The sequence below is a fragment of the Brienomyrus brachyistius genome, unplaced genomic scaffold (assembly GCF_023856365.1).
Source record: "Brienomyrus brachyistius isolate T26 unplaced genomic scaffold, BBRACH_0.4 scaffold56, whole genome shotgun sequence".
Lineage (NCBI taxonomy): Eukaryota > Metazoa > Chordata > Actinopteri > Osteoglossiformes > Mormyridae > Brienomyrus > Brienomyrus brachyistius.
The window spans coordinates 108,563-136,499 of record NW_026042331.1 but is presented as its reverse complement, the minus strand read 5'-3'; the positions used below and the strand labels follow the sequence as shown (position 1 = coordinate 136,499).

The window sequence follows — 27,937 nt, the reverse complement described above, 5'->3', positions numbered from 1 at the left end:
CAGAGCACTTCATTTTGAGACTTTTATAAGTGAGAGATGATCCTGTAACTTAATAATGCAGTTTGGGGGAAATGGTAAAGTTTACCAATTTCCTTTATTATGAAACCCAAAATTGCATTTTAGGAAAGTTGATTTTTGTTTGTATATGCTGTCAGTGATAGTTCTCGGTCATACTTGCATAAAAATCGGAAATTGCAATCGGTGCATCTCTACTCAGAAGTACGACATGGTTATTAATTGACTACCAATTAATAACCACACTTTATTTATAATACTAGGAATATATAGTTTAACAGACGTATTGTTCTGTTTTTTTCGGATATCATTCAGACTAATGTTGTAACGGCGGGCAGAACGAGACCCGACAACAACAAACGATAAACCGATTTCTTCAAGATAAAACAAACCTCTTTTTAATTAAGTCCTGAAAGATTTAACGAGCAACGAAACCAAATACAACACCGAAACACAGGGAGGTCAGACACCGGACTCTATACACATCTAAATACTAAAGACACGCGAAGATCATACAGCGTTCACACAAGACACAAACACACGCGCGACGATAGGGAAATACAACAGGAGCATTTACAAATACACACAAAGGGCTATTTATGTGTGCTCGCAGCATCCATCCGCGGAGACATCTTTCCGGCGCTACAGTATACAACCAGTCTGCACGCCACCACGGTGAACTGGTTAACTTTCTACTCATTACTGAAAGTGTTGAGGGATGGGTAATGTATCGACCGTTAAATTAACACAAATGAATAGGAAAAAGTATAACCCATAGGTGCCCAGTTTAGAAAAAAAGACGAAATAAGGGGTGGAAGGCGAAAAAGACAGAGGTACACATAATACAATATAATATTACAGTCCAAAAACATGCTGAGGCTAATTGGAGTTGCTAAATTGCCCATAGTGTATAGTGTGTGAGTGTGCTCTGCGATGGGCTGCCCCCCCCCCCCCCATCCTGGGTTGTTCCGTGCCTCGTGCCCATTGCTTCCGGGATAGGCTCCGGACCCCCCGCGACCCAGTAGGATAAGTGGTTTGGAAAATGGATGGATGGATGGAAAATGACAGTGCCGGATAGTGCAGTTTTGGTAGTGGAGGGGCGGGCGCTGGGTACACACGTTTTTCACTGGGGCGGGCGCTGAAGTTGTGGTTTGTCCAGGGCTCCGTGGCGCGCCGTACAAGATTGAAGAGGAAATGGACCGGCTCTTATTAAAACGTGGTACAATATGCCAGGGAGTAAAATAGTATTTTTAGTAGCAGAAAATAAGAATTAGCTCGTTATTGAATCAGTAACTAAAACCTCAGATCTGCAATTTTAAAAGAATGGATTAAACACATGAAAAATCAAATATCGCTTGTTAAATCACACTGTTTCCCCACATGAAAGGGAAAATATAATCATGCAACTAAGCGCAAAAAAGAAAAGGAGGAAAGAGCGAAACGTAACACGGAAATGCAGGCTCTCTGTTTCCCTCCTCCGGAGGGCATTGGAATCGCCGTGCCTGCGTGTAACACACCCCCTCGATAAGATCGGCCTTATTAGGGGGAAGGAGCGCTCCTGCCATGGCGCCCAGGAGCCAGCTGAAGGTAAGTGCGGACGCCGGACGCGCTGCACAACGGAGGATCGGCGGCCATGCGCGGAGCCTGCTCAGTTGGGACAGACGGAGAATGAATGTGCAGGCGCGGCGTCATTTTCAGCCCGCAATCTTTTCGGAATAAGTGCAGGCGGTGGGCCGGAGGTTGACATTGCTGAATGACAGCGAGATGGATATGGGAAACAGGTCGTGTCACTTTGATTCATTAATTTATAACAGATCGATGTTCTTTTCTTTACCTTTATTTTAATGTGTCCAAGTGTAGATGTGTGTTTCTGTGTCACTGCTACGTATTTATTTCGGGCGAAATGCTACTGCAATCAATAGGACGGTCGGGAATTTTAGCGTACGAACATCGTGCATCAGCTGTTGCATCCGAATCGGTAAGCCCATAACATTGAATACAGCTATTACTCGGAAAAAGACGTAATTATTTAGGAATGTCATCTCTCATCTGTCCTCTTAGAACGCCGGGTACTTTGATCAATGGGATGTTATCTACTGAGGAGCTTTACGGTCCTTACATTCGGCTTCTATAGTGTGAGGGCATCAGGGACACAATTCACAAACAAGACGGGCTCCTTGATCATTATTAGCCTCTGCTTTTCCTACACGACGTGTTAGTATTGAAGCCGGTGCACAGCCCGAACAGTGTGCAGTTGCAATACATATTCTGACAGCATTTACAATAGTTTTGCCTGGGTATTTTACATTTGTTTTTACAAGAGTAGTCCAGTCGTCATTCTGCAATAAAATGTAGTGTATGTTACTAATTTTCCCCAAAGCCTCAATTTTGAGGATGTTGAAATTGCTATTGTTTTTGAAAAAATAATTAACATACATCTTGCCGCTGTTAACTGAAGCTACAGTGGACACCTTTCTAGGTCTTTCTGCTGTTATAACTTTGAAGACAGTAGGGGAGGAGCTTGTCATGCAGACAACCTCATTTTCACGATCAGCCTACTTTACCATCACTCTGCCCCCCTCACCTCCATGTAGAGCAGGGCCACCATGTGGCACTTATTCGTGTCATGTTGGGCAGGGCCTCTGGTATTTATCTGTACTATGTAGAGCAGGGTCACCATGTGGTATTTATCGATACCATGTAGAGTGGTGCCACCTGGTGGTATTTATCTGTACCATGTAGGGCAGTGCCACCACATGGATTTTTTTCTGTACCATATAGAGCAGTGGTCACCAACCCTGCTCTGTCACCCTGCAGATCTTAGGTGCAGCCCTTAATTTAACACACCTGATACAAACAATCAGGCCCTTCAGCAGCATCTCAGTATTCAGCTATGTCGAAACTATGTATCAGGTGTGTTAAATTATCCACCTAAGCTCTGTAGGTAGGTAGATCTCAGGAATGTGGTTGGTATCCACTGATATAGAGCAAGATGACCATGTGGCATTTATAGTTAGGCCCATAGGTATTTGGACATTGTTGCAATTTTTGTAATTTTCCGTCTGCATACCATCACAATGTATTTGAAATTAAGCAGTCAAGGTGTGACAGAAGTATAGACGTTCAGCTTTAATTTAAGGGGTTAATCAAAGGATTTCCAAGTAGCTTTCAGAAATTACAGCCATTTTTCACAGTCCCTCCATTTTCAGATGCTCAAAAGTATTTGGTCATGTGACTGACAAGTAGTTTCATTGCCAGGTGTGGGCTGTTCCCTTGTTAGTATATAAAGGGTTTGGAGTTGATTCCAAGTACTGAATTTGCATTTGGTAGCTGTTCACTGGAACTCAACAGGAGGTCCAAAGAGATGTCCATGCAAGTGAAGGAGGTCATCATTAGGCTGCAAAAAACAAACCAATCAGAGAGATAGCTAAAACTCGTGGAGTGCCCAAATCAACAATTTGATATATTATTAAAAAGAAGAAAAGCACTGGTGAGCTTTGCAACGCCAAAAGGCCTGGGAGACCACAGAAGGCAACTAATGTGGATGATCGCGGAATTCATTCCTCGGTGAAGAAATACTCCTTTATAACATCTAGTTAGGTCGTGAGCACATATGAAGAGGCAGGTGCATCACTGTCAAAGTTTACAATCAAGAGACACATATTGGTGTCAGTGGTGGCCTGATGGTTAGGGAAGTGCTCTTGTAATTGAAAGATTGCTGGTTTGAATTCCCAACCAGCAAGGTACCGCCCACAAGCACTGCTCCCTGGGCACTGAATTAGCTGTCCCCTGCTGTGTCACAGTGTCACATATGGGTTAAATGCAGAGGACACATTTCGTTGCTGTGCACTGTGTGCTGTGGTTTGTCAACACTGATCAAAAATTCTAAAAAAAAAAAAAATTTAATACAAAGGGTTTACCACTAGAAGCAAACAACTAGTAACACTGAAAAACACGAAGGCCAGATTAGGCTTTTCCAGAAAACATCTTTAAAAAAAAAAAAAGCCGTGCACAGATGAAACCAAGATCAACTTGTACTAGAATAATGGGAAAATATGGAGATGGAAAGGGATAGCTCATGATCGTAAGCACACCACATTGCCTGTCAAACATGCTGGAGGCAGTGTTATAGTGGTACGGCATGGGCATGTATGGCTGCCAGTGGAACTGGGTCACTGGTGTTTGTTGATGATGTGAGTCCTGACAGAAGCAGCAGGATGAAATCTGAAGCACAGAGTACTGTACCCTCTGCCAAGATTCAGCCAAATGCTGCAAAACTTTACAGTACTAATGGATAATGACCCAAAACGTACTGCTCAAGCAGCCTAAGAGTTTCTCAAGGCAAAGAAATGGGATTTTCTTCAATGGCCGAGTCAGAGCATGAAGGCAGAATGACCAACATCGAGCAGCAATGAAGGCGGCAGCAGTGAAGGCCTGGCAAAGCATCTCAGGGCAGGAAAGTCAGTGTATGGTGATGTGCATGAGTTCCAGACTTCAGGGAGTCATTGACTGCAAAGGATTTTCATCCAAGTACTAAAACAATGCATATATTTTACTGTATATTATATTACTTTGTCAAATTACTATTCAGCCTCTGAAAATGGAGGGATTCTGTGAAAAATGGATGTAAAGTTTAATGCAATATTTTTGTTAAGCCCCTTAAATTAAAGCTGAAAATCTATACTTCCCTCACATCTTGATTGCTTCATTTCAGATCCATTGTGGTGGTATGCAGACAGAAAATTACAGAGGTCCATACAGTACTGTGCAAAAGTCTTGGGCAGTCTAAAGAAATGTTTAAAGCTGTTTATCTGGGTAGCAAGTCTACTTTGACCTACAACAAAAAACACAATTTAACATTAGAACATGTGCAAATTAAGAGTAACACAATAAAAATTAGTAGTAATTTCTTCTAAAAAGTTACTGATATCGAGTTGGATGGCTAGATGAACACCGCTTCAGTTCCCAAACTTCTCCTCAGGGGCACCTCAGCCGTTCCATGATTTTGTTAAATTTCACCAACAGCTCAATTAAATAATGAAATGTATTGGTTTAAAAAGTCAGTGAGAGATTGACTAGCTGAATGAGGTGTGCTAGTGGCCAAGTCAAAAAATACATGGCTGCACTGGACGGTCGCTACAAATACTAGGATGATTTTAACAGAGGTTCTGAAAAGGAAAAGCTGACACACTTTGACAGGCATAATATCATATAGTTTTACACCAACACGAGAATAATCTAAACATCATTTTCTTTGCCTGCCTAACACCTTTGCACAGTTCTGTTAGTATTAGGACACTGATGCAGTCTAACAGTATCTGTACCATGTAGAGCAGGGTTACCGCATGGCATTTGTCTGTACCATTTTCATATATATTTTTTTTTTTATCTTTCTGTGTTCCCCGTCTTCTCCCCCTTCTTGTGTCTCCCCGTTCCTCCCTCCCTCCCACTGTCTCCCCCGGGATCTTGTCCTCTCTCGCGACGCTCCATTGAGGCTAACACGAGGGCCTTGGAGCAGGAACTGCAGTGCCCGCTGTGTAAAGGCCTGGTAAAGCAGCCCATCCTGTTGCCCTGCCACCACAGCGTCTGCCTTCACTGCGCCTCTCAGCTGCTCATACAGAACGGATACCCGGCCCCAGACATGTCCCCCGAGCCCAATTCGCCCGCATCAACGCCCAACAGCCGCTCCCCACGCCTGGCCCGGCGGCCCATGCCCAAGTCGGACCGCGTTGAGCGAGTGCTCCGAACAGGTTTGCGTTTGTGTGTGTGACAGTACACCAGCAGATCTAAAAGTCAATGAAACTGCTCCATTATTCTGTTACTGTAAGGCAGTGGTTCTCAAACTCGGTCCTTGGGACCCACTGCCCTGCTTGTTTCCCAGCTATCCCTGCCCCACACACTGCTGATTACCTGGATCAGGGGTGTTCAGTCAATCAGAAGCTGAAAGACAGCTGGGACTTGTGTATGGGGCAGGGATAGCTGGAAAATAAGTAGGGCAGTGGGTCCCGAGGACCGAGTTTGAGAACCGCTGCCGTAAGGCATCTGTGTGAGATGTGAGAAGTTTGAGCTGCTGCTGAAGCCCAGCTGTCAGTCTGCCTCCTTGCTTGTGGTAGCCCTTACTGTCATCTTTTCAAAATCAGGTCTGGAATAAGCAACTGATCTATGAGCAGATTTCAGTGAGGGTGACTCAGGATGTCCCACGTGTCCCCCGCCCCCCTCCAGGCAGCGGGACATACCCGGGCCGGAGGCGGAAGGAGCCCCCACCCCCCGTGGTGCTGTTCCCCTGCCCGCCTTGCCAGAGGGATGTGGAGCTGGGGGAGCGAGGCCTGGCCGACTGCCTGCGCAACCTGGCTCTGGAGCGCATTGTGGAGAGGTACGCCCATCCCATGGCCCTACACTAAGTGTCTCTTTGAGCCAACTACTCAGAAACCCTTATTACAGGCCTGGACGGGGAATAAATATGGCTTTGGTATCCTCTAAGTGAAAGAGCCAAGAGATAAAAATACTTTTCATTTGTAAATACCCTTCCTGTTGATTGTAGCTAATCCTGTGTATATAATTTATATAAGAATGTTTTTTTTTTTTGTGCAAAAGGAACATGTCAATGTAATCATGCAATTAGATCTTTTGGGAAATGTGAGAATTGGAGTTTGCATCCATTATGTATGCCTGATTGCCCTGTATTGAGGAAAATAAAATTGTGTCCAATCCGGTTTTGAACCAATATGGGACGTGCTTTATCTCATAGTTTTGGGGAGCATGACTAATGCCCCCCCCAGCACATTTTATCGAAAGTGGCAACCTTAATGAGGATTGACAGTTTGATCGATGAGGTCCATCTCCCGTCAGCCAGACACAATGACATGCAAAGGGCATGAGATTCTGAAAAGGCTGGTTAATGTGATTTAATTCTTGTGTCGTCTGGAGCTGGAATGTAAGGGATGCCAATGGAGTGAAAACTCTGACATCAAAGGCATCTACATATACAGTATGCTTTCCTGCTTCTAGGATGTTCTGGCTTTTATTTCATGTTTTTATTGGAACATACAGTAAAAGTGTATAATGTGATGTAAGCTTCTCTTCACATTAAAAGGTAAATTAATCTAAATAAATAAATAGACAGATAAGTGAATAAGTATCTGATACATAAACATGTAAGTGGTAACTAAAATTAAGTAACAATGTAAGTGGTAACTAAAATTACCACAAAGCGTAGTTTTTGTCCATTAAATAAGCTACAGGAGAATAACTTTGGAACGGGAGACATATTGTGCATTATTATAAAGATAAAGGCACAAAGATGTATGCATATATAGGTTATTACCTGTGGAAATTAAAGATGCCACAGAACAAAAATCTGACGTTGTATAATTGAATAACCTTGGTGTTTGTGATGCTGTGCTCTCACACATGCCTGTTGTATTTCACCTGCCTCTTCCTTGTCATACAGTTAAACCTCGCGCTCCTGCGCAATGCAGGCGTATTATTAATTCATCCACTGCTGCTCAGTTTTCCGCAGTTTTTTACTCAGCGATTAATCACACTGAATTTCGGTGTTCTTACTTAGACGTGGAGGCAATGTCCTCTTGCTTTGATCCAGTCTGTCTAAATATATTGGATTCTGTGGCTCCGCTGAAGTTAAGGCTCTCCAAATGTAGATGTGAGCCCTGATTAAATGAAGCTATGCGCGTTGCCAGCCGCAAATGTAGGAGAACTGAGTGAAAGTGGAAGAAGGACAAGCTTCAGGTATCTTTTTAGATATTGAGAGACATCTGGCGCTGGTATCAGAGAACTGCGAAAGCTGCAAAAACCAAGTATTTTTCTGATATTTTTGCCTCTAGTGTACTGTTTAAAACCATAAATTCCCCACAATCAGTTTACATGGGAAATTTGACTGAAATGTGTGAGAACTTCTTGAATTTCTTTGTTAATGAGGTGTCGAGCACCAGGTCTCTCATGTGTCCCTCTTCCTATGACCCCTCTATCTATGTCACATGTCCAGCTGTCTTTGACCACTTTGAGCCTGTCACTTTATCATATCTGGAAAAAATTATTTGTCATATGAAGCCTGCAGGTTCTCCCGCTGATCCAATTCCACCACATCTTTTTAAGGAGGTTTTTTTTCCCACTTTTGCACCTTATGTACTCAGTATTGTAAATGGCAGTTTAACCAATGGGATTATACCTGTGAGTTTTAAGCACACTGTGGTTACACCTCTGATTAAAAAGCCTGGCCTTGACTCCCCTGTACTTTAGGCCAAACTCTAAGCTCCCTTTCCTCTCTGAAGTTTTGGAGAAAATAGTTTATTATCAGTTGAAATCATTTTTAGATGAGTACAATATTCTTGAAGTGTTTCAGTCTGGTTTTAAAAGCTGTTGTACTGAATCGGCACTGATAAAAGTTTTAAATTAGTTTTTTTGTAGCCACCAATTCTGGTTACTGTGTTGTTTTGGTACTGCTGGACCTAATAGCTGCCTTCGACACAGTGAACCATCAGATTCTCCTGTCTCACTTGTGCAATTGCGTGGGCATTCAGGGTGGTGTTTTAGAGTGGTTTAGGTCTTAATTAACTGAGAGTGGCGTCAAGTCCATATTGGTGCCACTGAGTCTTCTCCAGCACCTCTTATGTGTGGAGTGCCTCAAGGTTCAATTCTCGGGCCTCTTCTCTTTGTACGTACTTCCTCTGGGTTAAATTTTTCGTAAATATGACATTGCATTCCATTTTTAATGCCGATGACGGTCAAATCTATATGTGTGATGCCCGGCTTGTACGATCCTCGTGTGTGCCACGCCCCCTGATTATCCACGTGTGGTTCCCTGATCATACCCAGCTGTGTCTTGTTATTTTGCTTCGTTTGGTGTATTTAAGTCTAAGTCTTGCTTCTACCCCTTGTCTGTCATTGATGTTAGTCGGTGTCGAATGTTCCGTGTCCTGAGTTTCCCCATTAAATCCCCGTTTACCCTGTATCTTGGTTGTTTTGCCTGCTTTCGCTCGCTCTCCGAACCACCCGATCGCCCATCGACACATCCCGGGCATGACAATATGCCACTAAACCAAGGAAATGCATACTGTGTTAGTCAGTTACTGGGGTGTACTGCAGAAATTCAAGCATGGATGTCATTCAATTTTCTACATTTTAACGAAAACAAGTCTGAGGTTATGTTGTTTGGAACAAGTGGTGGTATGAGTGATAGAGTTAACATTGACTTGGGTTCATTAAGTCAATACTTGACACATACAGCAAAAAATTATTTGGGTGTCAGACTGGACAGTGAAATGAAATTTGATGTACAGATCGGCTCGGTGGGTAAAATCAGCTTTATTTTTTTAAATTGAGACAACTGTCCAGAGTAAAACCATTTTTCTCTCTGCATCATTGTGAGATCTTAATCCAGTCGTTTATTACAAATCATTTGGGTTACTGCAATGCACTTTATGTTGGGCTTAACCAGAGGTCACTTGACCGACTACAGCTGGTCCAAAATGCTGCTGCTCGGCATTTAACAGGTACAATAAGACACGAGCACATTCCTCCAGTGTCAGCACCATTGTACTGGCTTCCGGTACGTTTTCGTATTGATTTTAAAAAACTTTTATTTGTTTTTAAATGTCTTTATGGCCTTTTCCCACAGTATCTGTCCGAACTGCTTCAGCCGTATGGTCCCCCACGTGTTCTCAGCTCGGCAGATCATTCATTGTTAGTTGTCCCTAAGACAAGGATGAAGCTTAGGAGTGACGATACTTTTTCAGTAGTTGCTACAACATTATGGAATGAATTGCCCTTGAACCCCAGGCAGGCCGACTCCATTTCTGTTTGTAAGACCTCTCTTAAAACTCATTTTTTTTCTCTTTGGCTTTTAAATCTGTCTGAGATGTTGGCTTTTTGTTTTAGTGTTTTATTTGTTATTTCATTTTTATGCCTGTGTGTAGCACTTTGGTTAACTGTTGTTTTAAAGTGCTTTATAAATGAATTAAAGCTAAAATTATAGTTGAATAAGGAGAGTTCAGGGCATGGAACCGGAACCATGAATGTGAAACACTACTGGTCTCTCTTTCAAATATAAATCCTGCATATGTAAAAAAAAAAAAAAAAAAAAAAAAGGTGATACAACAGGCCGATTAAAAATCCTAGACTGTTACATAAATACACCCCCAAGCTTAACATATACTAGCCCACTTTCAAGCCCCATTGATCTGCACATCCTGCAACATACACTTTCTCTCTCGAGAAGGGCAGGCATGTGCGGTTACCACTAGTGCACCTGGCAAGGGAAAAATATATACTGACAGTCATTGATTTAAGGTTATTTATTACTAGTAGGCTAAGAAGATAAGTTCTGTTCAGGGGTATGTTTCTGAAAGACTCCCATTGGCAACTTCTGAGTTGGAACCATTCAGCTGCCTATGGTCCCAACAGCATAGTTGCTAACGTTAGCAGCTATGTTTTTGGGAAACGTACCCCAGGCTAGCAGTAAACAACATTACAAAGTCTGTGATACTGACAGTGACAAGTGGCTTATGTACTGCCTGTAGCCTACTTTTGGTTAGCTAAACAAATATATAAATTGGAAAAAGATCTTAAAATTGATTACACACAACACATTTACGAGCTGCTCAGCTTGCTGTTTGGAGTTCTTGATAAAAATTGCATGACTATCATGACTAAGCACTGTTAAATCTTTTGTTGACAGATGCAATGACTATGCTAACATGCCTAGGCTGAAATGGGAGTATTACAGTTACGTGTGGCAAAGCAGAAAGAGGACACTCTAAAATAACAATAAGAAGTACAGCATAGTACTTATGTGTGTGTATTTGTGTGAGGTACGATATATAATATGCATACCCTTAGCATAACATAACATTTCTGTGAAAAAGGCTGTGTCCAGATAACTGAGAGATGATTCACAATCTGGGCACCAGTTATATAAAAGGATGTTTGTTTTGCTTGATGTCTGTCAAACTTTGCTGAAACTGTTTGAAATAATCCAGAATCTATTTCCTTAATTTTTCATAAAAATTTATTTAAGAATAATTATTCTTATTTAAGTTAAGAATGGAGATGGGGTGTGTGAGGGTGTACCTCCACAGCACAGGTGCTGATGTTTCCCTGGCCTCAGGTACAGGAGCGCAATTCACATGTGCGGCGTGGTCGTCATGTGCCAGTTCTGCAAGCCGCCCCAGACCCTCGAGGCCACCAAGGGCTGCGCTGACTGCAGGGCCAACTTCTGCAACGAGTGCTTCAAGCTGTACCACCCGTGGGGGACACCGCGGGCCCAACATGAGCACGTGCCTCCCACGCTGACATTCAGGCCCAAGGTGAGCTGCGCGGGCATGCAGACTGGTCTTGTGATTTGTGTGTGTGTGTGTGTGTGTGTGTGTGTGTGTGTGTGTGTGTGTGTGTGTGTGTGTGTGTGTGTGTGTGTGTAGGTTATGTGTATATTACATTGTGGGGAACAAATGTCCCAACAATCTGATAAAATCCTGTTATTTTGATGTTGTGGGGATCACTTTTCAGGTCAAAAGTCTTATATTTTGTATAAATGAATGAAATGTCCATGGGGCAGCAAGGTGGTGCAGTGGTTAGCACTGTTGCCTCATACCTCTGGGACCTGGGTTCGAGTCTCCGCCTGGGTCACATGTGTGTGGAGTTTGCATGTTCTCCCCATGTAGTCGTGGGGTTTCCTCCGGTTTCCCCCCACAGTCCAAAAACATGCTGAGGCTAATTGGACTTGCTAAATTGCCCGTAGGAGTGCATGCATGAGTGAATGGTGTGTGAGTGTGCTCTGCGATGGGCTGCCACCCATCCTGGGTTGTTTCCTGCCTCGTGCCCATTGCTTCCGAGATAGGCTCCGGACCTCCCGCAACCCAGTAGGATAAGCAGTTTGGAAAGTGGATGGATGGATGAATGGACTGTCCCCACAAAGATATGAATACAAGTGTGTGTGTGTGTGTGTGTGTGTGTGTGTGTGTGTGTGTGTGTGTGGGTGGAAGAGCATGTGAGTGTGAGCAGGAGTGTGCATGTGCAGAAGGGCATGCGGGGTTAGATCCCAGAGTTTACTGTTAATTATGTTTGATTTCACCTGCAGTATGGACAGCTCTCCTAATCTGGAGACAGCAGGTCCGATGTACGTAATGAAGTAATGAAGCACATGGACAATGTGGCAGCATGTTTCCTTTTTCCTCTCCATGTTATCTCCATGCCCCCCCCCCCCCCCGCCATAGATGCTGACCTGTGCAGAGCATGACCAGGAACGGCTGCACTTCTACTGTAAACCCTGCCAGCGCCTCCTGTGCTCCCTCTGCAAGCTGCGGCGAGCTCATGGTGGCCACAGGATCGTCCACATCAGCCATGCCTACCAGAGCCTCAGGGTGGGCGGCGGCCTGTGAGAGGACAGGCCCTCACTGCTGTGCGCAGAAAACTACTCGCTTATTACAGTGTTTACTCGAACAGTCACATGCTACAGTGTGTGGGAAAACTAATGACATATTACAGTGTTTACCCGGACAGGCTCTTGCTGCAATGTGCAGAAAACTCATCACTGATTAGTGTTTACTGGGACAAGCATTTGTTGCAGTGTGCAGATAGTAACTTATTACAGTTTTTATTAGAACGGGCGCTCATTCCCCTGTGCAGAAAGGTAATCACATATTACAGTGTTTACTGGAACAATCACTCATTCCATTGTACAGAAAGCTAGTCCCTTAATCAGTATAGTATGTCTTTGGACAGACACTGTTAGTATCTTATTTACATTACATACTACACTGTTGATTTTCACTCCATAATTTTTTTTCTCAATCCAAATTAATATGTAGACCTGTGTTTTACATGAATGGGAACTGTTTCTGTACAAACAATATGATCTTTGACCCCTTAGGACAAGATTGCCAAAGGACTTAACTATGTCTTAGCCAATCAGGAAACAGTGCATACCCAGCTCAGCCAACTGGAGAATGCCATCACTCAGACTGAGGTAAAACACTCATACCCACCTACCTGTAGTCAATATTGTATGATGAATATTCAGAAACACTTCTGTAATCATTCCTTGTTCCTCCTCTGGTTACTGCAACCGCCCCGTGCCTGGCTGTGCTGTACATCCCTGACCCAGCTTTAATTTTCCTTTTATTTATTATGTTGTCCTTCTGTGTATGTTACTCCACCCCCTTCTCTCCCATTATTATTACTGTAATAACACACTATTGGAGTTAAAGGTGCCAAGGAATGTTTGTGTGTTTGTTGGCTGTGCATGTGGCTTGATATCTTGTTGTATATCTGTGTGTATGAAAAGACCTGATATCTGACGAAGTGTTGTGATGTGGCTCTGGCTGTCCAATAAAGCTTGTATTTTTTGGATTTGCGTTTCCCATAAATGGCTGCCAAGGTTCTTCTATGATTGCAATATTGTTTCTGGTTAAGGCAGATTATTTTTCGATGAATATGTATTCTGTGGTTTGTGCATTGTGTAATGGGTTTTGGATTGCTTGTTTTCCGGTTTAAATTTTCTTTCGGCAACAGTTAATGCAACTTGTCAACTTCCATTTGGAAAACGCAGACTAAATGCTCTAAGGTCACCTAGTATACAGAGTCAGAGGGTAAAACGATAAGTGCTCAGCGACTGTGGCTGATCGTAGCGAGATGGCTTGAAGGGAGTTTCTAGTGTGTTCTCTATGCGTTGAATATGTGTACTAAAGGCTTTTAATCCCATTTTATACGTTTTTTTGCTTGCACAGTGTACTCTGTGATTTACCTCATACTCAAGTTTTTTTTTTTCCCAATTTCTCATTTGGAAAGGATTTGATGCAAGGGCATAGGTGTGGTTTCAACATTGGTATGGATCTAATCAACCCCAAACTCTCCCCCCGCCCCTCTAAAGACACGGTCCCTAACCCTAATCAACCCCGAATTCAACCCCCTCCCCTCTAAACACACGGTCCCTAACCCTAATCAACCCCGAACTCTTCCCTCGTCCCCTCTAAACACACGGTCCCTAACCCTAATCAACTCCGAACTCTCACCCCGCCCCTCTAAACACATGGTCTCTAACCCTAATCAACCCCGAACTCTCATCCCGCCCCTATAAACACACGGTCCCTAACCATAATCAACCCTGAACTCTCCCCCCGCCCCTATAAACACACGGTCCCTAACCCTAGTCAACCCCAAACTCTCCCCCCCGCCCTGCAAAACACGTGGGCCCTAACCCTAATCAACCCCGAACTCTTCCCTCGTCCCCTCTAAACACATGATCTCTAACCCTAATCAACCCCGAACTCTCACCGCGCCCCTCTAAACACACGGCCCCTAACCCTAATCAACCCCGAACTCTTCCCCCGTCCCCTCTAAACACACGGTCCCTAACCCTAATCAACCCCGAACTCTCCCCCCGCCCCTCTAAAGACATGGTCCCTAACCCTAATCAACCCGGAATTCTCCCCCGGCCCCTATAAACACACGGTCCCTAACCCTAATCAACCCCAAACTCTCCCCCCGGCCCTATAAAAACACGGTCACTAACCTTAGTCAACCCCGAACTCTCACCTCGCCCCTCTAAACACACGGTCCCTAACCCTAATCAACCTGGAATTCTCCCCCCGCCCCTCTAAACACACGGTCCCTAACCCTAATCAACCCCGAACTCTTCCCCCGTCCCCTCTAAACACACGGTCCCTAACCCTAATCAACCCCGAACTCTCCCCCCGCCCCTCTAAAGACATGGTCCCTAACCCTAATCAACCCGGAATTCTCCCCCCGCCCCTATAAACACACGGTCCCTAACCCTAATCAACCCCAAACTCTCCCCCCGGCCCTATAAAAACACGGTCACTAACCTTAGTCAACCCCGAACTCTCACCTCGCCCCTCTAAACACACGGTCCCTAACCCTAATCAACCCCGAACTCTCACCCCGCCCCTCTAAACACATGGTCTCTAACCCTAATCAACCCCGAACTCTCACCCGGCCCCTCTAAACACACGGTCCCTAACCCTAATCAACCCCGAACTCTCCCCGCGCCCCTCTAAAGACATGGTCCCTAACCCTAATCAACCCGGAATTCTCCCCCCGCCCCTATAAACACACGGTCCCTAATCCTAATCAACCCCAAACTCTCCCCCCGGCCCTATAAAAACACGGTCACTAACCTTAGTCAACCCCGAACTCTCACCTCGCCCCTCTAAACACACGGTCCCTAACCCTAATCAACCCCGAACTCTCACCCCGCCTCTCTAAACACACGGTCCCTAACCCTAATCAACCCCGAACTCTCACCCCGCCTCTCTAAACACACGGTCCCTAACCCTAATCAACCCCAAACTGTCCCCCGGCCCCTCTAAACACACGGCCCCTAACCCTAATCAACCCTGAACTCTCCCCCCGCCCCTCTAAATGTCCCTAACACCCATGCCCAAATCTACTACGTCAGTCTGAGATAACAGTTCATGCAATCTGAAGAGCAATTTGTTGTTGGCTATTACCTTTTTAATTTGTTCTGTCGATGGGGCTGGTGATAGATTATTATTAGTGTTTACTTACTTTTAGATTTAATTACCGATTTTAGTTGAAGGCATTTGATCTTATGTGTTTCTTCAATGTCAAGCTTGTGGTTTCAGCTCCTGTGGCTTGTAGAGTAATATCAGTTGAATGCCAGCTGCTGCAGGGGTGCTGGATGCCCCCGCTCTCTCAGTCCAGGCTGTCCTCACTTACACAGGACCAGTCAAAAGTGTGGACATGCCAAGCCGTCTACAAAGGAGAGTGATAGTGTCGCATCTGAGGACCTGCCCACCTGACCTAAACACGGAAGAGATGGTTTTGAAGGAGTCTGACTAGAGAGTGAAGGAAAAGCAACCAACAAGGACTTAGCGTATATATGGTATGTGGGAACTCCTTCAGGACAGCTGGAAAGGCATCACAGGAGGTCACCTCATCAAACTGGCATAGAGGAGACAATAGGGTCAGACAGTCTTTGTGCAACTGGGGATAAGGGCTTTGATCAAGGGACCAGTGGTGGGATCACTCTGCCAACCACAGAATTTGAACAAGCAACTTTCAGAATACCAGCCCTTAGGGCTGCACCCCCCCCAACTATTTAATTCTGTTTTTTGTTTGGTCAGTACATAGTTCCATATATGCTATTCTATAGTTTTTATGTCTTTTATAATTATTTTAAAATGCAAAAAACAACACAAACAAACGGGGTGGGTTTGTCAACTTTTGACTGGTACCATGTGTTGCTTTAGACAAAAGTGACTGCTGAATTAATAACTGCCCAGTAATAGATCAGCCAGGGCGTATGTATGTAAATTAGCCGCTTCTTGAACTTTAATTTTCTGATGAGTAACTTAACTGCTTTGATCTTCGGTTTTTGATTTTTTTTTTTTCCAATAATTTTTAGATTTCGTTGTGTTTCGAATGTCATATTTCTTGGTTTTGTTCTGATGGTTGGAAATAATGGTAACACTTCTTGATGAGACGCAAATACTTAATAACTCTACTACTGATTATTAATGAATCCTGACATGAGATCACTATTTAACTAAGATTAGTTTGTGGTTAATTAATACATAAGTAATAGCATAATATTATGTTATTTGTGCTCTAACAAGTAAAGTGTTATCGAAATAATGTTTGCAAGCTGGACTGCCTTGTTATAGGGAATTGAATGCACTGGTGCATGCTATGTTATGTTGTAGCCTGAGATGATTGTAATATCTGTATTCGGGGTGTGAAGTTTTCCCAAACCAGTGGTTTGTTTCAGACCTCAGTGTCTGAGCCATGGTTCAGTTTGTTTTCTGAGGGGGGAGGGAGGAGGGTTTTTTGGGGGTGAATAACAAAAAAAAAACGGGGAAAATATTTGGGTTTTATTAATCACTAACCAACAGAACAACATTGAAGAACATGTTAGATTACCTTAACTTTGCATAAAATAACTATGTAAACAAAAAAAAAAAATACTGTTCTGTCCTGGAGAACCACGTCGCTGACGTGAATGGTCCTGGGGGGCGCGAATGTGTCTGGGGGACGCGAATGGGTCTGGGGGGCGCGAATGTGTCTGGGGGACGCGAATGTGTCTTGGGGACGCTAATGTGCTGCAGAATCGAGTGACTTTCCCAGGGATCAGATGAGCACAATGACAGACTTTTACTTGATGCAAAGATTGAGAAAACGGCTTAAATCATAAATATATCCGACCACAGTGGGTGTAAGCTGAATATTCTACATCATTGGTCCTCAGGGACCCCAGATGGTCCATGTTTTTGCTCCCTTCCAGTTCCCTGCCAGACTAGGTTGAGAAACACTGGCCTACATCATGATACGTGCTTTTCTTCCTCTGGGTAGCTGAACAGCGCCTCTGCACAGGAGCACCTGGCGCAGAGCATGCAGGAGCTGGCAGGGGCCCTGGCTGGTAGGCGTCTGGAGCTGCAGCAGGAGCTGGATGGTGCACGGCTGAAGCGGGGGCGGGCCCTGGCGGCACAGCTAGCCATCAGGTGGAGCCTGCTAGAGAACGCGGGCCTGCTGGCCTTCTCCCAAGAACTGCTGAAGGAGGCCGACCCCCCCTGCTTCCTGCAGGCTGCCCTGCCCGCTCACTGCAGGTGGGCCATACGCCTTCTCTTTGCACCCCAGCCCGTGTCTCACTGTATTTGTTAAAGCGAAGGGAAATTAAAGTTCTTTCTGGAAAAAAGAAGAGAAAGGGCAGCTCTATACTCTGTCGACTGTCTGTCAAGTGACAAAATGTCCCCGATATTATAAACAGTCACATGCAGGATTGCCTGAGGTAGACAAGTGGAAACGCTGATTCCGGCATTGTCACACAGCTGCAGGGATGCATGCACACCTTACGGAGTACAGTGTTACAAACTATACAGACAGGCACCAAGAAGTATAATGTTATAAATGATACAGATTTCTGTCTGTTTTTGGGGGACTGGGACTGTTGTTCTTTATGCATTGGTTAATTTCCTCCCCCCATACTCTGACAGGCTGATGAAGGCGATCGAGTCTCTGCAAAGCTTCTCAGTGTCTGCCGATCCTTTTCTGCGACACTTCCAACTGGACATCACCCATGAGCTGCAGCTTCTCACTAGCCTGGATTTCACTGGGGGTATGAGCATGAGAGAACAAGCGAGTGAGAAAGAAAGAGAGAGAGATTAAAGAAGTGAGACTGATGAAGGACATGAGGTTGTGGGCTGGTAATGTCATACATTATACGTGTACGATTCAGTTTGATCCAAGGTGACTTACAGATATCATAGTAGGACCTGAAATATGATGGTACCCTGTGAACTGTTCAGAATGAACTGTATTTCATTGGATTTTGAATTTTTACTTTATACACTTTCTCAAATATTTGAATATTCAACAATGCTAACTCATCTCTAATGAGGACTTGAGAAAGGGATTGGGATTGACTTTACAGGATACAAAGAAAAATCAAAATAGAAATGTACAAGTTTCTTAAGGATGAGGGAGGCTAAAGGTGTTAACCCTAATAATCCCAAGATTATTAGGGGTCAGAATAATGGGTTGGCCTAGAGGGTCACCCTGTTGCCTTACACCTTTATGTTGGGGGGGTTTAAATCCCATCTGCATTGTTTGGGTATGTTACATACATTCAGTATGTTAGTATTGGAACTGGAAGGTTGCTGGGTCAAATTCCAAGGTAGGAAACTGAGGCCAGTGTTGGGCCCCTGAGCAATGCCCAAAATTTCCCCATGGTAATCAATGAAATATCGCTATTCTGTTCTATCATGGCTGAACACACAGCCATTTTGACCAGAGGTCATGGCTCAGCACACAGGTTTATTTGTAGTTACTCATACATACCTGTGCATATGGTGAACAATGGGAAGAGTGAGAGGAGTCTGCAACTAATAATATAATGTACAACCCTGTGACCTCAGCAACATATGAGCAGGTTTTTAAACCAGATTATAAAGGATTGAAACGTCCTGAAAGTGTAAAATGCTTTCATGGGAAAACTGATCAAGAGTCATCCAGACATAATCATTTTAAACATCTCCATCTAAGTAAATTCTCAGCTGCACCGGTGTTAGTAAAAGATGAAACTATGGTTTGCGGTCTTTTAGCAGACAAATTGTTTTTCCTCATTGTTTCGACCCTTTAAAATGATACCCTGCTGAAAATCAATAGGACATAGTCGATACCTTCCCTAATGCTTCAAACAAAAAACCAAGAGAGACCGCAGAGCAAATGTACTTAAATTTGCTCTGAGGGGGATACCTGTCCTTTTCATAGCCAAGCTCCTGACAGATCTGCCCATTCTGAAACAAAAACGTTTGGGTTTGACACAAATTTGCACAGAATCATCAGGATGTTGATAAATAAATGATGAATTCATTATCACCTCTTATTGTTTCAGCCCCTCTGGCACCTGTGATTGATACCCAGCGCACTCTGGCCTATGATCAACTCTTCCTTTGTTGGCGCCTGCCCCCGGGCTCTGCCCCCGCTTGGCACTATTCCGTTGAATTCCAGAGACGGGAGCCCGGGCTACGGGGGGCCATTGGGAGAGGCCGGCGGTCCTGGCAGCGCCTGCACGAGGTGACCGGCACAAGCGCAGTGATCGACAAGCCAGAAGCTGGCTGCGTGTATGCGCTGAGGGTGAGGGGCTGCAACCGGGCTGGCTTCGGAGACTACAGTGAGGAGGTGTACCTGCATACCCCGCCGGCACCTGGTGAGTGCCGGTCTCACCGTCCTCTTGTGGAAATGCACCCTGAGTGGTACTTATCACCTCCTGCTTCCTGCATGCTGTGATTATTTCACCATTTGTGACACTGTGTGTGATGCTGTTTCCTCTCCAGGATCTTTAAGTGTTTTGGGACAGATTTGTTTGGGAAGAGCACTATAATAGAGTAAGAGCATTGTGTAAGAAACACAACACTACACAAGAGTAAGAGCATGGTGTAAGAAACACAACACTACACAAGAGTAAGAGTATTGTGTAAGAATAACGGCACTACATATGAGTAAGAGTATTGCGTAAGAATAACGGCACTACATAAGAGTAAGAGCATGGTATAAGAATAATGGCACTACATAAGAGTAAGAGCATGGTATAAGAATAACAGCACTACATACGAGTAAGATTATTATGTAAGAATAACGGCACTACATATGAGTAAGAGTATTGTGTAAGAATAACGGCACTACATATGAGTAAGAGTATTGTGTAAGAATAACGGCACTACATACGAGTAAGATTATTATGTAAGAATAACGGCACTACATACAAGTAAGAGCACTATACAAGAATGAACTGTATGGATTTGAATGGCTGGTCCACTATGGGTATCCTCCTACAGCCTAAGGATTGATGAACTGTGTCCCTATTTATAAAGCGTCTCAGGATTAGACTTTGTTCTACCTCAGAGGAGGACGTGTGAAGAAAAAAAGCTTCCTACACCCACTGAGCTAGGAGTAGGAGTTTGTGTTTGAGGGAAAGTAACACCATGAATTCAGGACTCCTGGAGCAGATAAATGGCTTTGAGGACGGCATTTTGTAGATCTCCTTTGAAATCGCGGTGACGTGTATTTCTTTATTGCATAGTAATAATAATTATGATTATAATGGTGGTGATGATGATTTTGACCATTACCGTTACCCACCTGTTACCTGTCCTACTGATGTAACCGATACTTTAATATTGGCAGAGAGCACATGAGTTCTCCTTGTAGATGGAGCCATGTACTACATTGATGACAAATCATTTTCTGATATTACAGCAAAGAAATTACATAAAGAGAGAGTAGAACATTAATGCACAAAACCCACTACTACTATTACTATTATTCAGGGGCATTTCTAGCAATTGAAATGATCAGGGGAGGAGTCAACTTTACCTTGGGTTTGACTTTTGTTTTTTTTGAAGGAAGATTGGCATCGGGGGTAAAATACTTGGGGCTATAGCCCCAAGTGATCAGACCTAATGATGCCCATGCTGTTACTACTGCTACTGCTAATAATAACCATTGTATAGTACAAAGAATTCTGGAAGACGAAGAGGTATTGCTTTTGTTGAAAGATATCCATCCATCCATTTTCCAAACCGCTTATCCTACTGGGTCGCGGGGGGTCTGGAGCCTATCCCGGAAGCAATGGGCATGAGGCAGGGAACAACCCAGGATGGGGGGCCAGCCCATCGCAGTGTTGAAAGATATTACAGCTGAAAAACTAAATATAAAGCTAATTTCACCATAGTGATGGAATTAAGGTTTAAATCTGGACCTGCTTTTGAGAATACCACCTTAGAATTCTCGAAAGAAGATATATTCAAGCGTGTAACGCACAGGATGCGTGGCGTGTGCGTCGCAGAACTGCTGCGGTGCGGATCTGTGCATTTCCATAGTTCTGTCAATCAAAACCTGTAAAATAGAACCAGGGGCCTGTATCACGGCTGGATTACTTGCTTAGCCAGATAACTTGTCGGGTTTAAGGTAGTGTGAGCTAAATTCAAGTGAATCAAGGTACCTTAAATCTGACACATTTATGCGGCTAAGCAAGAAATCCAGCTGTGTTACAGGCCCCTGTTCTTCACTTAGTTCAGGGTACCCTAGTTTAAATCGATCTTCATTCACTTACATTTAGCACAGACTACCTTAAGTTCAACGGTTTATCCCAGATAGACTGTTACAGGCAAGCTCACAACAGACAGGAACAAATATGACTTTAGGGTTTACAAATGTTAAACTGTTAAACTTCATTCATTTTACTAGCTAAAAAATGGTAGCGGATTTAGAGTTAGCAAAACTAAGTTTAGTGGAAGCTAATTGGTCTACTAATGGTTTGTAGAGTTAGCGAAAATGCTAATCTGCTAACTAGCGGTTAGTGGATTAGCGCAACAATGCCCACCACTGCCATTCACTACCAGTGACTGTAAACAGCTGGTTTTCCAGATTTCTGTATGGGAACTTTAATTAATATTTTATCGTTCGAATATGTGATGAATGGACACTGTGTGCGGTTATTAATAAATATGTATGTAAGTACATAATTGCAATGTCAAATGATGCCCGTTGTCCCTCGTAGTTTAATGCATAAAGCACACATTACCAGACATGTCTGTGTCATCTAGCTTTATACTTATTAGTCCATTTATTCTATCTTTTGTACTTCGGACTGATACAGTGCAGTTATTAACAGTGATGTAAAAGTACTTCATGATACTTATTTTTTTCCTTAATTTTTTTTCTCCTTCCTTGTTCCCTTTGGGGCTCCATACAGTTGCATTACGTGCAAGCCTGGTAGCAAATATTATTCCATCCCTGTAAACCCAGATATCTCTTTATAAGTTCTGTGTCATCCAGCGTCTCCTTCACGTTCCTTCTTTCCCGGAATGTGCCTGCTGATCTTTGCCTGAATGCCATCGTTTGGCAGCTTGTAGCGGGTTAGAACTGCTCTGGAACTGTCCTAAATCTGCTTGATTTGGGAGTGCTATCTTAGGATGAGAAAATTAATAAAAACACTCCTACTATTGAAAGTCAAACCAAAATCAAATAAGTAAGAGAATTTTGGACCACTTACAACCGTCTTCTTACTCAAAGATGCTTTATCAATATGGGCACTGGTGTCTCCCATTGTTTGATTGTGTCCTGTGGACTGGCACCCCATCCTGGCTGCATGCCTGCAAGAAGCAATGTCAGACCTAAGATAGGCCTCGGACCTCCCGTGACCCTGACTGACTGACTTACTGATTGATTTATATTGATTGGATTCCTGGATGTATGGTTGTCAGATAGATGGATGGACAATGACCTGAACTGGTAACTCTTCTGCTAACCCTCTTTCTTCACCCCCTCGTCAGTGTTGGGCTTCCAGCTGGACGCGCGCTGGGCCCTGCATGCCGACCACCTGCAGCTGAGCCGGGAGCAGCGCTGCGTGCGCAGTGTGCCGGGCCTCTCACTGCTGCAGGCCGCCGGTGAGGCCCTCACTTCCTGCCCTCTGACCTCCGACCTGCTGGTGGGCAGCGTGGCTGTCACGGAGGGCAGACACTACTGGGCGTGCTCTGTGGACCCTGGTTCCTACCTAGTCAAGGCAAGTGGGGACAGATTTTTGGGGGGGAAGCAGCAGGTAGGGGGCAGTATTCACTGTATGACTGTACCAGTTTTAAGCATGAGAAGATTCTGAAGTGAGCTAATAGCAGTAATCATTCATTAGAGTGCTTCACACGTTCATACTCTGGTTTAAGTCTCTTTTATTGTCTCTGTGCTATTTGTTCATACTCTGGTTTATGGGTCCTATACTCTCTGTCCATTGACCTTGTGTTCCTTCTCAATGTCACTGTCGTCCAGGTGGGGGTGGGTCTTGAAGCCAAATTGCAGGAGTGGTTCCAGCTGCCTCAGGACATGGCAAGTCCTCGGTGAGACTGGCTGGGCAGAACTTGTATACATTGTATACACCTATATACATTCTCAAATGACTCAAGCTAGCCTAGGCACTCTGCGCATGCTCCACCATTCTCCACCATGCCCTACCATGCTCCACCATGCCCCACTCTCTCATAGGAAAAAATATATATATATTTTTTTAATGATTATTCCTTTTCAAGATTATTTAGTATATGTTTAAAAACCAGTTAAAATCACTCCGAGACATGAGAAACTTTTTTGTTTCACAAATACCCCAATAAGGGGCGGCATGGTTAGTGCAGTGGTTAGCACTGTTGCCTCACACCTCTGGGACCTGGGTTCAAGTCTCCGCCTGGGTTACATGTGCGTGAAGTTTGCATGTTCTCCCCATGTCATCGTGGGGTTTCCTCCGGGTACTCCGGTTTCCCAATTGCCCGTAGGTGTGCATGTGTGAGTGAATGGTGTGTAAGTGTGCCCTGCGATGGGCTGGCCCCCCATCCTGGGTTGTTCCCTGCCTCGTGCCCATTGCTTCCGGGATTGGCTCCGGACCCCCCGCGACCCAGTAGAATAAGCAGTTTGGAAATTGGATGGATGGAAATACCCCAATATTTATTACAACAAAATCTTGCAATATTTGAAAAATTTCCAATACCGTGCTGTCATAGTATATTATACAAAATACCTAATTTCTTGTTATGCCAAACTGATCGCAATTAAAGCTTGCATCACTTCATTGGTCCATGCATCCATTATTATTATTATTTATTTATTTATTTATTTATTTATTTTTACGTCTGTGACATAATAGGTCAACTGGAAAAAGCCCAACAAGCTGAAAGGAGCCATATCACCGCCTATTGTAGCAGAGTCGGACATACTTCCATCAATAAATCCATTGTCCATGTAAACTGGGACAAGGACAGTAGTTTGATTAAATGGCGTAGTCAAGCTACAACCGTAGCTCCACTTAGCTTTGCATGTAAACGTACTTTGTGATACAGACAGCCAGGCAGTGTCACTGTGTCACACTCATACAGGCTGCGTCACCGTGATACAGTCAGACAGCACTGTATTCGTCTAGCTTGTTCATCATTTAGCTTTCTTTGCATCTCCTCCTTCCAACCAGCTACGACCCAGACAGTGGCCATGACAGTGGAGCTGAGGACAGCCCAGATGGCCCACCCCCCTTCTGCTTCCTCACAATAGGAATGGGCAAGCTCTTCCTGCCCCAGGCCTGCATCGGCGACTCAAACAGCCCCAGCAGCTTGGCCCTGCCCCTACCCTCTCGGCTGGGTCTCTGCCTTGACTTTGAAAAAGGCCGCGTCGTCTACTATGACGCTCACACACTCCGCCCCTTGTGGGAGGGGCCGGTCGATTGCACCGGCCCTGTTTGCCCAGCTTTCTGTTTCATTGGTGGAGGGGCACTACAGCTTCAAGAGATGATGGCCAATCGCATCACAGAGCCAACCACCCCAAGAAGGGTGACGATCCAATCTCATACATCTAGTCTGAACAACTGAGATGCAGTAATTCAGTGGATTTTAACATAAAGTTACCTCAAGTTTTTTTTTTTTTTAATAGAGCTTCCATGAAAATATTACTTTTTAATAACAAAATATTAATTTTATTGTCATTTTAATGCCTTTTTTGTTTTTAATAAGAACTTAATAAGAGCTTTCTCTGGGAGTTACATAAAACTTATTTATGCTTGCTACTTACATGAGTGAATTTGATATATTTGATTATATTGATATTCAGGTAATGTTCATCTTTTAATATCCGCATCTTAGGCACTGTGTACACGTGGTTCTATAATGTGTCTTGGGTGGCTGGATCACAAATGGAGAACGAAATGGAGAACCAAGGTATCCAGTTTGTGTTCAGACTTTGTTCCTGCCCCACGTACAGTTTGTCTGATGTCTTTGTCTGGGATGCATAAATCCACATTAACATTTTCATTACAAAGCATATGTAGTCACATGTTTCCTAGACCACCTCAGCAAGAGGTTTGGGTGATCTGATCACAGTGTGTCTTGGTGCTTCTTTACACTTCTATTTAGCTCTGTCCACTTGCGATCCCATCATCCAAGATATATTTTGAAGCCAAGTGTAAACAGGATCTTAAATTCCTCATTATTACATGAGTTTTGTTTCGATGAGGCTGTGGAAAGGAGACATTCCCACTCCTTTTGCAGAACTGCATTCAGTATTTTCACTTACACATTGTCAGTTAACCTATCTAAATGGTTGGTGTTTGTAAATTAGGGCAGATATCAAGTGCTTGAGAGGATTTAATTTGTATTTTCGTTCTCAGGCCTTTTTATATCACAGTCATCATCAGGGGTGGACAGTAACAAAGTACATTTACTTGAATACTGTACTTAAGTCCATTTTTCAAGTATCTATACTTTTACTTGAGTAGAAGTTTGTTTTGGAAACTTAAGATTTTAATTCCACTACATTTGAAAGACAAAGATTGTACTTTTGACTCAACTACATTTCTATGAAGGTTCTTGTTACTCAGGACCTTGAAGCATAGTCTAACATGCGAGACAAAGGACTCAAAGATGGGTGTTAGGGGTGTTATTTACAGCACCAGGGAAACAAATGAGACTGCAAGGGGTCAAAACAAGAAGGCTAGTATGGGGAAGGACATCAGCAGACATGAGGAGCGACATCAGTGACCAGACTGGGGCTGACGAGACAAACAGGTTCTTAAATGCAAAGACTAATGAGGGGTAACAAGCAACAGGCTTGGCTCATCAGGGCCACATCAGGGAGGAGACAGGAGGGTCAGGCGGACATGATGAGCAGGATGTAATAGCTTTGAAGACAGCGGGTAACAGCTTTCTAACATGCGATAGGTCATGTTGTATTCATCATAGAAGAAAAAACAATTACAGTAAACTACTCCTGCACTATCAGTCATGTTGCTCTTGGGCAGTTATAAAGCTGGAGGTGTGTTAATGGGTTGACTTTTATAATTTTATTCTAAGGAAGCAATCTACAGAAATTGCACTGTCTGCCTGATGCACACATGTGCAAGAACACACACACACAAACACACACACTAGGTTACCTATATCTTTGTAAGGACCCTCCATTCATTCCCTTGGGCTTAACCCTAATTCCATCTATGACAACCCTACCAGCCCTTAACCTTAACCATAAGTAACCAATCAAAATACAAGACTTTTAGCATTTTTTTTCTTAGTGGGGACCAAAAGAATGTCTCCATGAAGTCAAAATGACACGCTTTTATCATGCTGCGGTTCCCACAATATAGTATATACATGACCACACACACACATACGCACCACCAGAGTTGTGTTAGAATGCGGGTTTGTGGATGTCGGGTATTAAAAAAAATAAAATTAAATGAAAACAACAATGGCTGTCCTTTTGACAATTTGACAATTGGTTGTAAAGACATTATAGCATGTTCCACAAGCTTTTATTTCTACAGGTTCTACAATCAAGTCAGTGCAATTCTGTAGGTTGTTTCAGTCATTGGGTTCACTAAATGAATTGTGTCAACAACACAACAATGCATTGACATAAAAAATAAATGTACTTTTGCATACTTAAGCATTTTTTAAATGAAGTACTCCAGTACTTTAACTTCTAAGTAAGAATTTGACTGAACAGCTTTCACTTATATTGAAGTAATATTTAATTATGAGTATCAAAACTTTGACTTAAGTAATGTAGTTGTGTATTTTGTCCACCTCTGATCATCATATTCTTTCTTTTTGTTTCCATGATACTTACACTTTACAGCAATAAATGTGAATACAATATGAATGTAGACTTTATTTAGTCTTCTCTAAGGTAATTATGCTATAATAAAATTTGTAATTATCATATATTTAACCTACTGTAATGTAATATAATATTAAACTATAGCAATTAATTAACTTTGTAATTCCCACTATATACACATTTTTAGTTTATATGGGCAGTATAGAAAGGCCGGCTAAGATATTATCAGATCTATGTAACCCCATGTAATATGACCTGTGTAATACAATACAGGCACTTTAGTGCTAAGTTCTTGTAGGTTTACCTCTAGTTGTGAGACAGCTAGATAATGCTTTAATCATTTGCCTATCTAATAGGGGGTCACCTAGGTTTCCCTCTTTTCAGTTTTTGTGTGTGTTTTTGTGTTTATCTCCATTGTGTGCCTCTATGCTTTGAATGAATGTGCCAGCATGTCAGTATGCGGCTTGTGTGCCTAATGGTAAAAACTATTCACTTATTTCGAATTAAATGTATTTTTTAAACTTGTCGTGTTTAAACTAGGCTAGTTTCATTCTCATGGCTTATGTGATTTTACGAAACGGAATGTTTAATTACTGATTTTTTTGGCTCATTTTAACAAGCAGCATAGTATTTAAATGACTTTAGACTGTTGCATTTCATTAAGGACAGGCCATACTGATGGAATTGTTGTAAAGCCAAAAAGTATATAGTAATAATAAACAAAATGCTTGAAAGGAACATGGCTAAGCTGAGAGCTTCCTTTTGAATGCACACGTATATAAGGGTAGGG

The 27,937-nt window shown here is 43.3% G+C and overlaps 1 protein-coding gene across 1 annotated transcript; it reads left to right on the top strand.

Moving 5' to 3' along the window:
• Positions 1–1,045: 1,045 nt before the first annotated feature.
• Positions 1,046–27,885, top strand: LOC125724456 (tripartite motif-containing protein 46-like). The gene is made up of 12 exons (XM_049001154.1): positions 1,046–1,602; positions 5,510–5,765; positions 6,238–6,388; positions 11,138–11,336; positions 12,243–12,389; positions 12,899–12,994; positions 17,359–17,612; positions 18,000–18,121; positions 19,400–19,714; positions 22,842–23,071; positions 23,329–23,396; positions 24,512–27,885. Exons 1-12 carry the CDS (start codon positions 1,579–1,581, stop codon positions 24,903–24,905), a joined length of 2,256 nt encoding a protein of 751 aa, XP_048857111.1. The 5' UTR covers positions 1,046–1,578; the 3' UTR covers positions 24,906–27,885.
• The last annotated feature ends 52 nt before the right edge of the window (positions 27,886–27,937 follow it).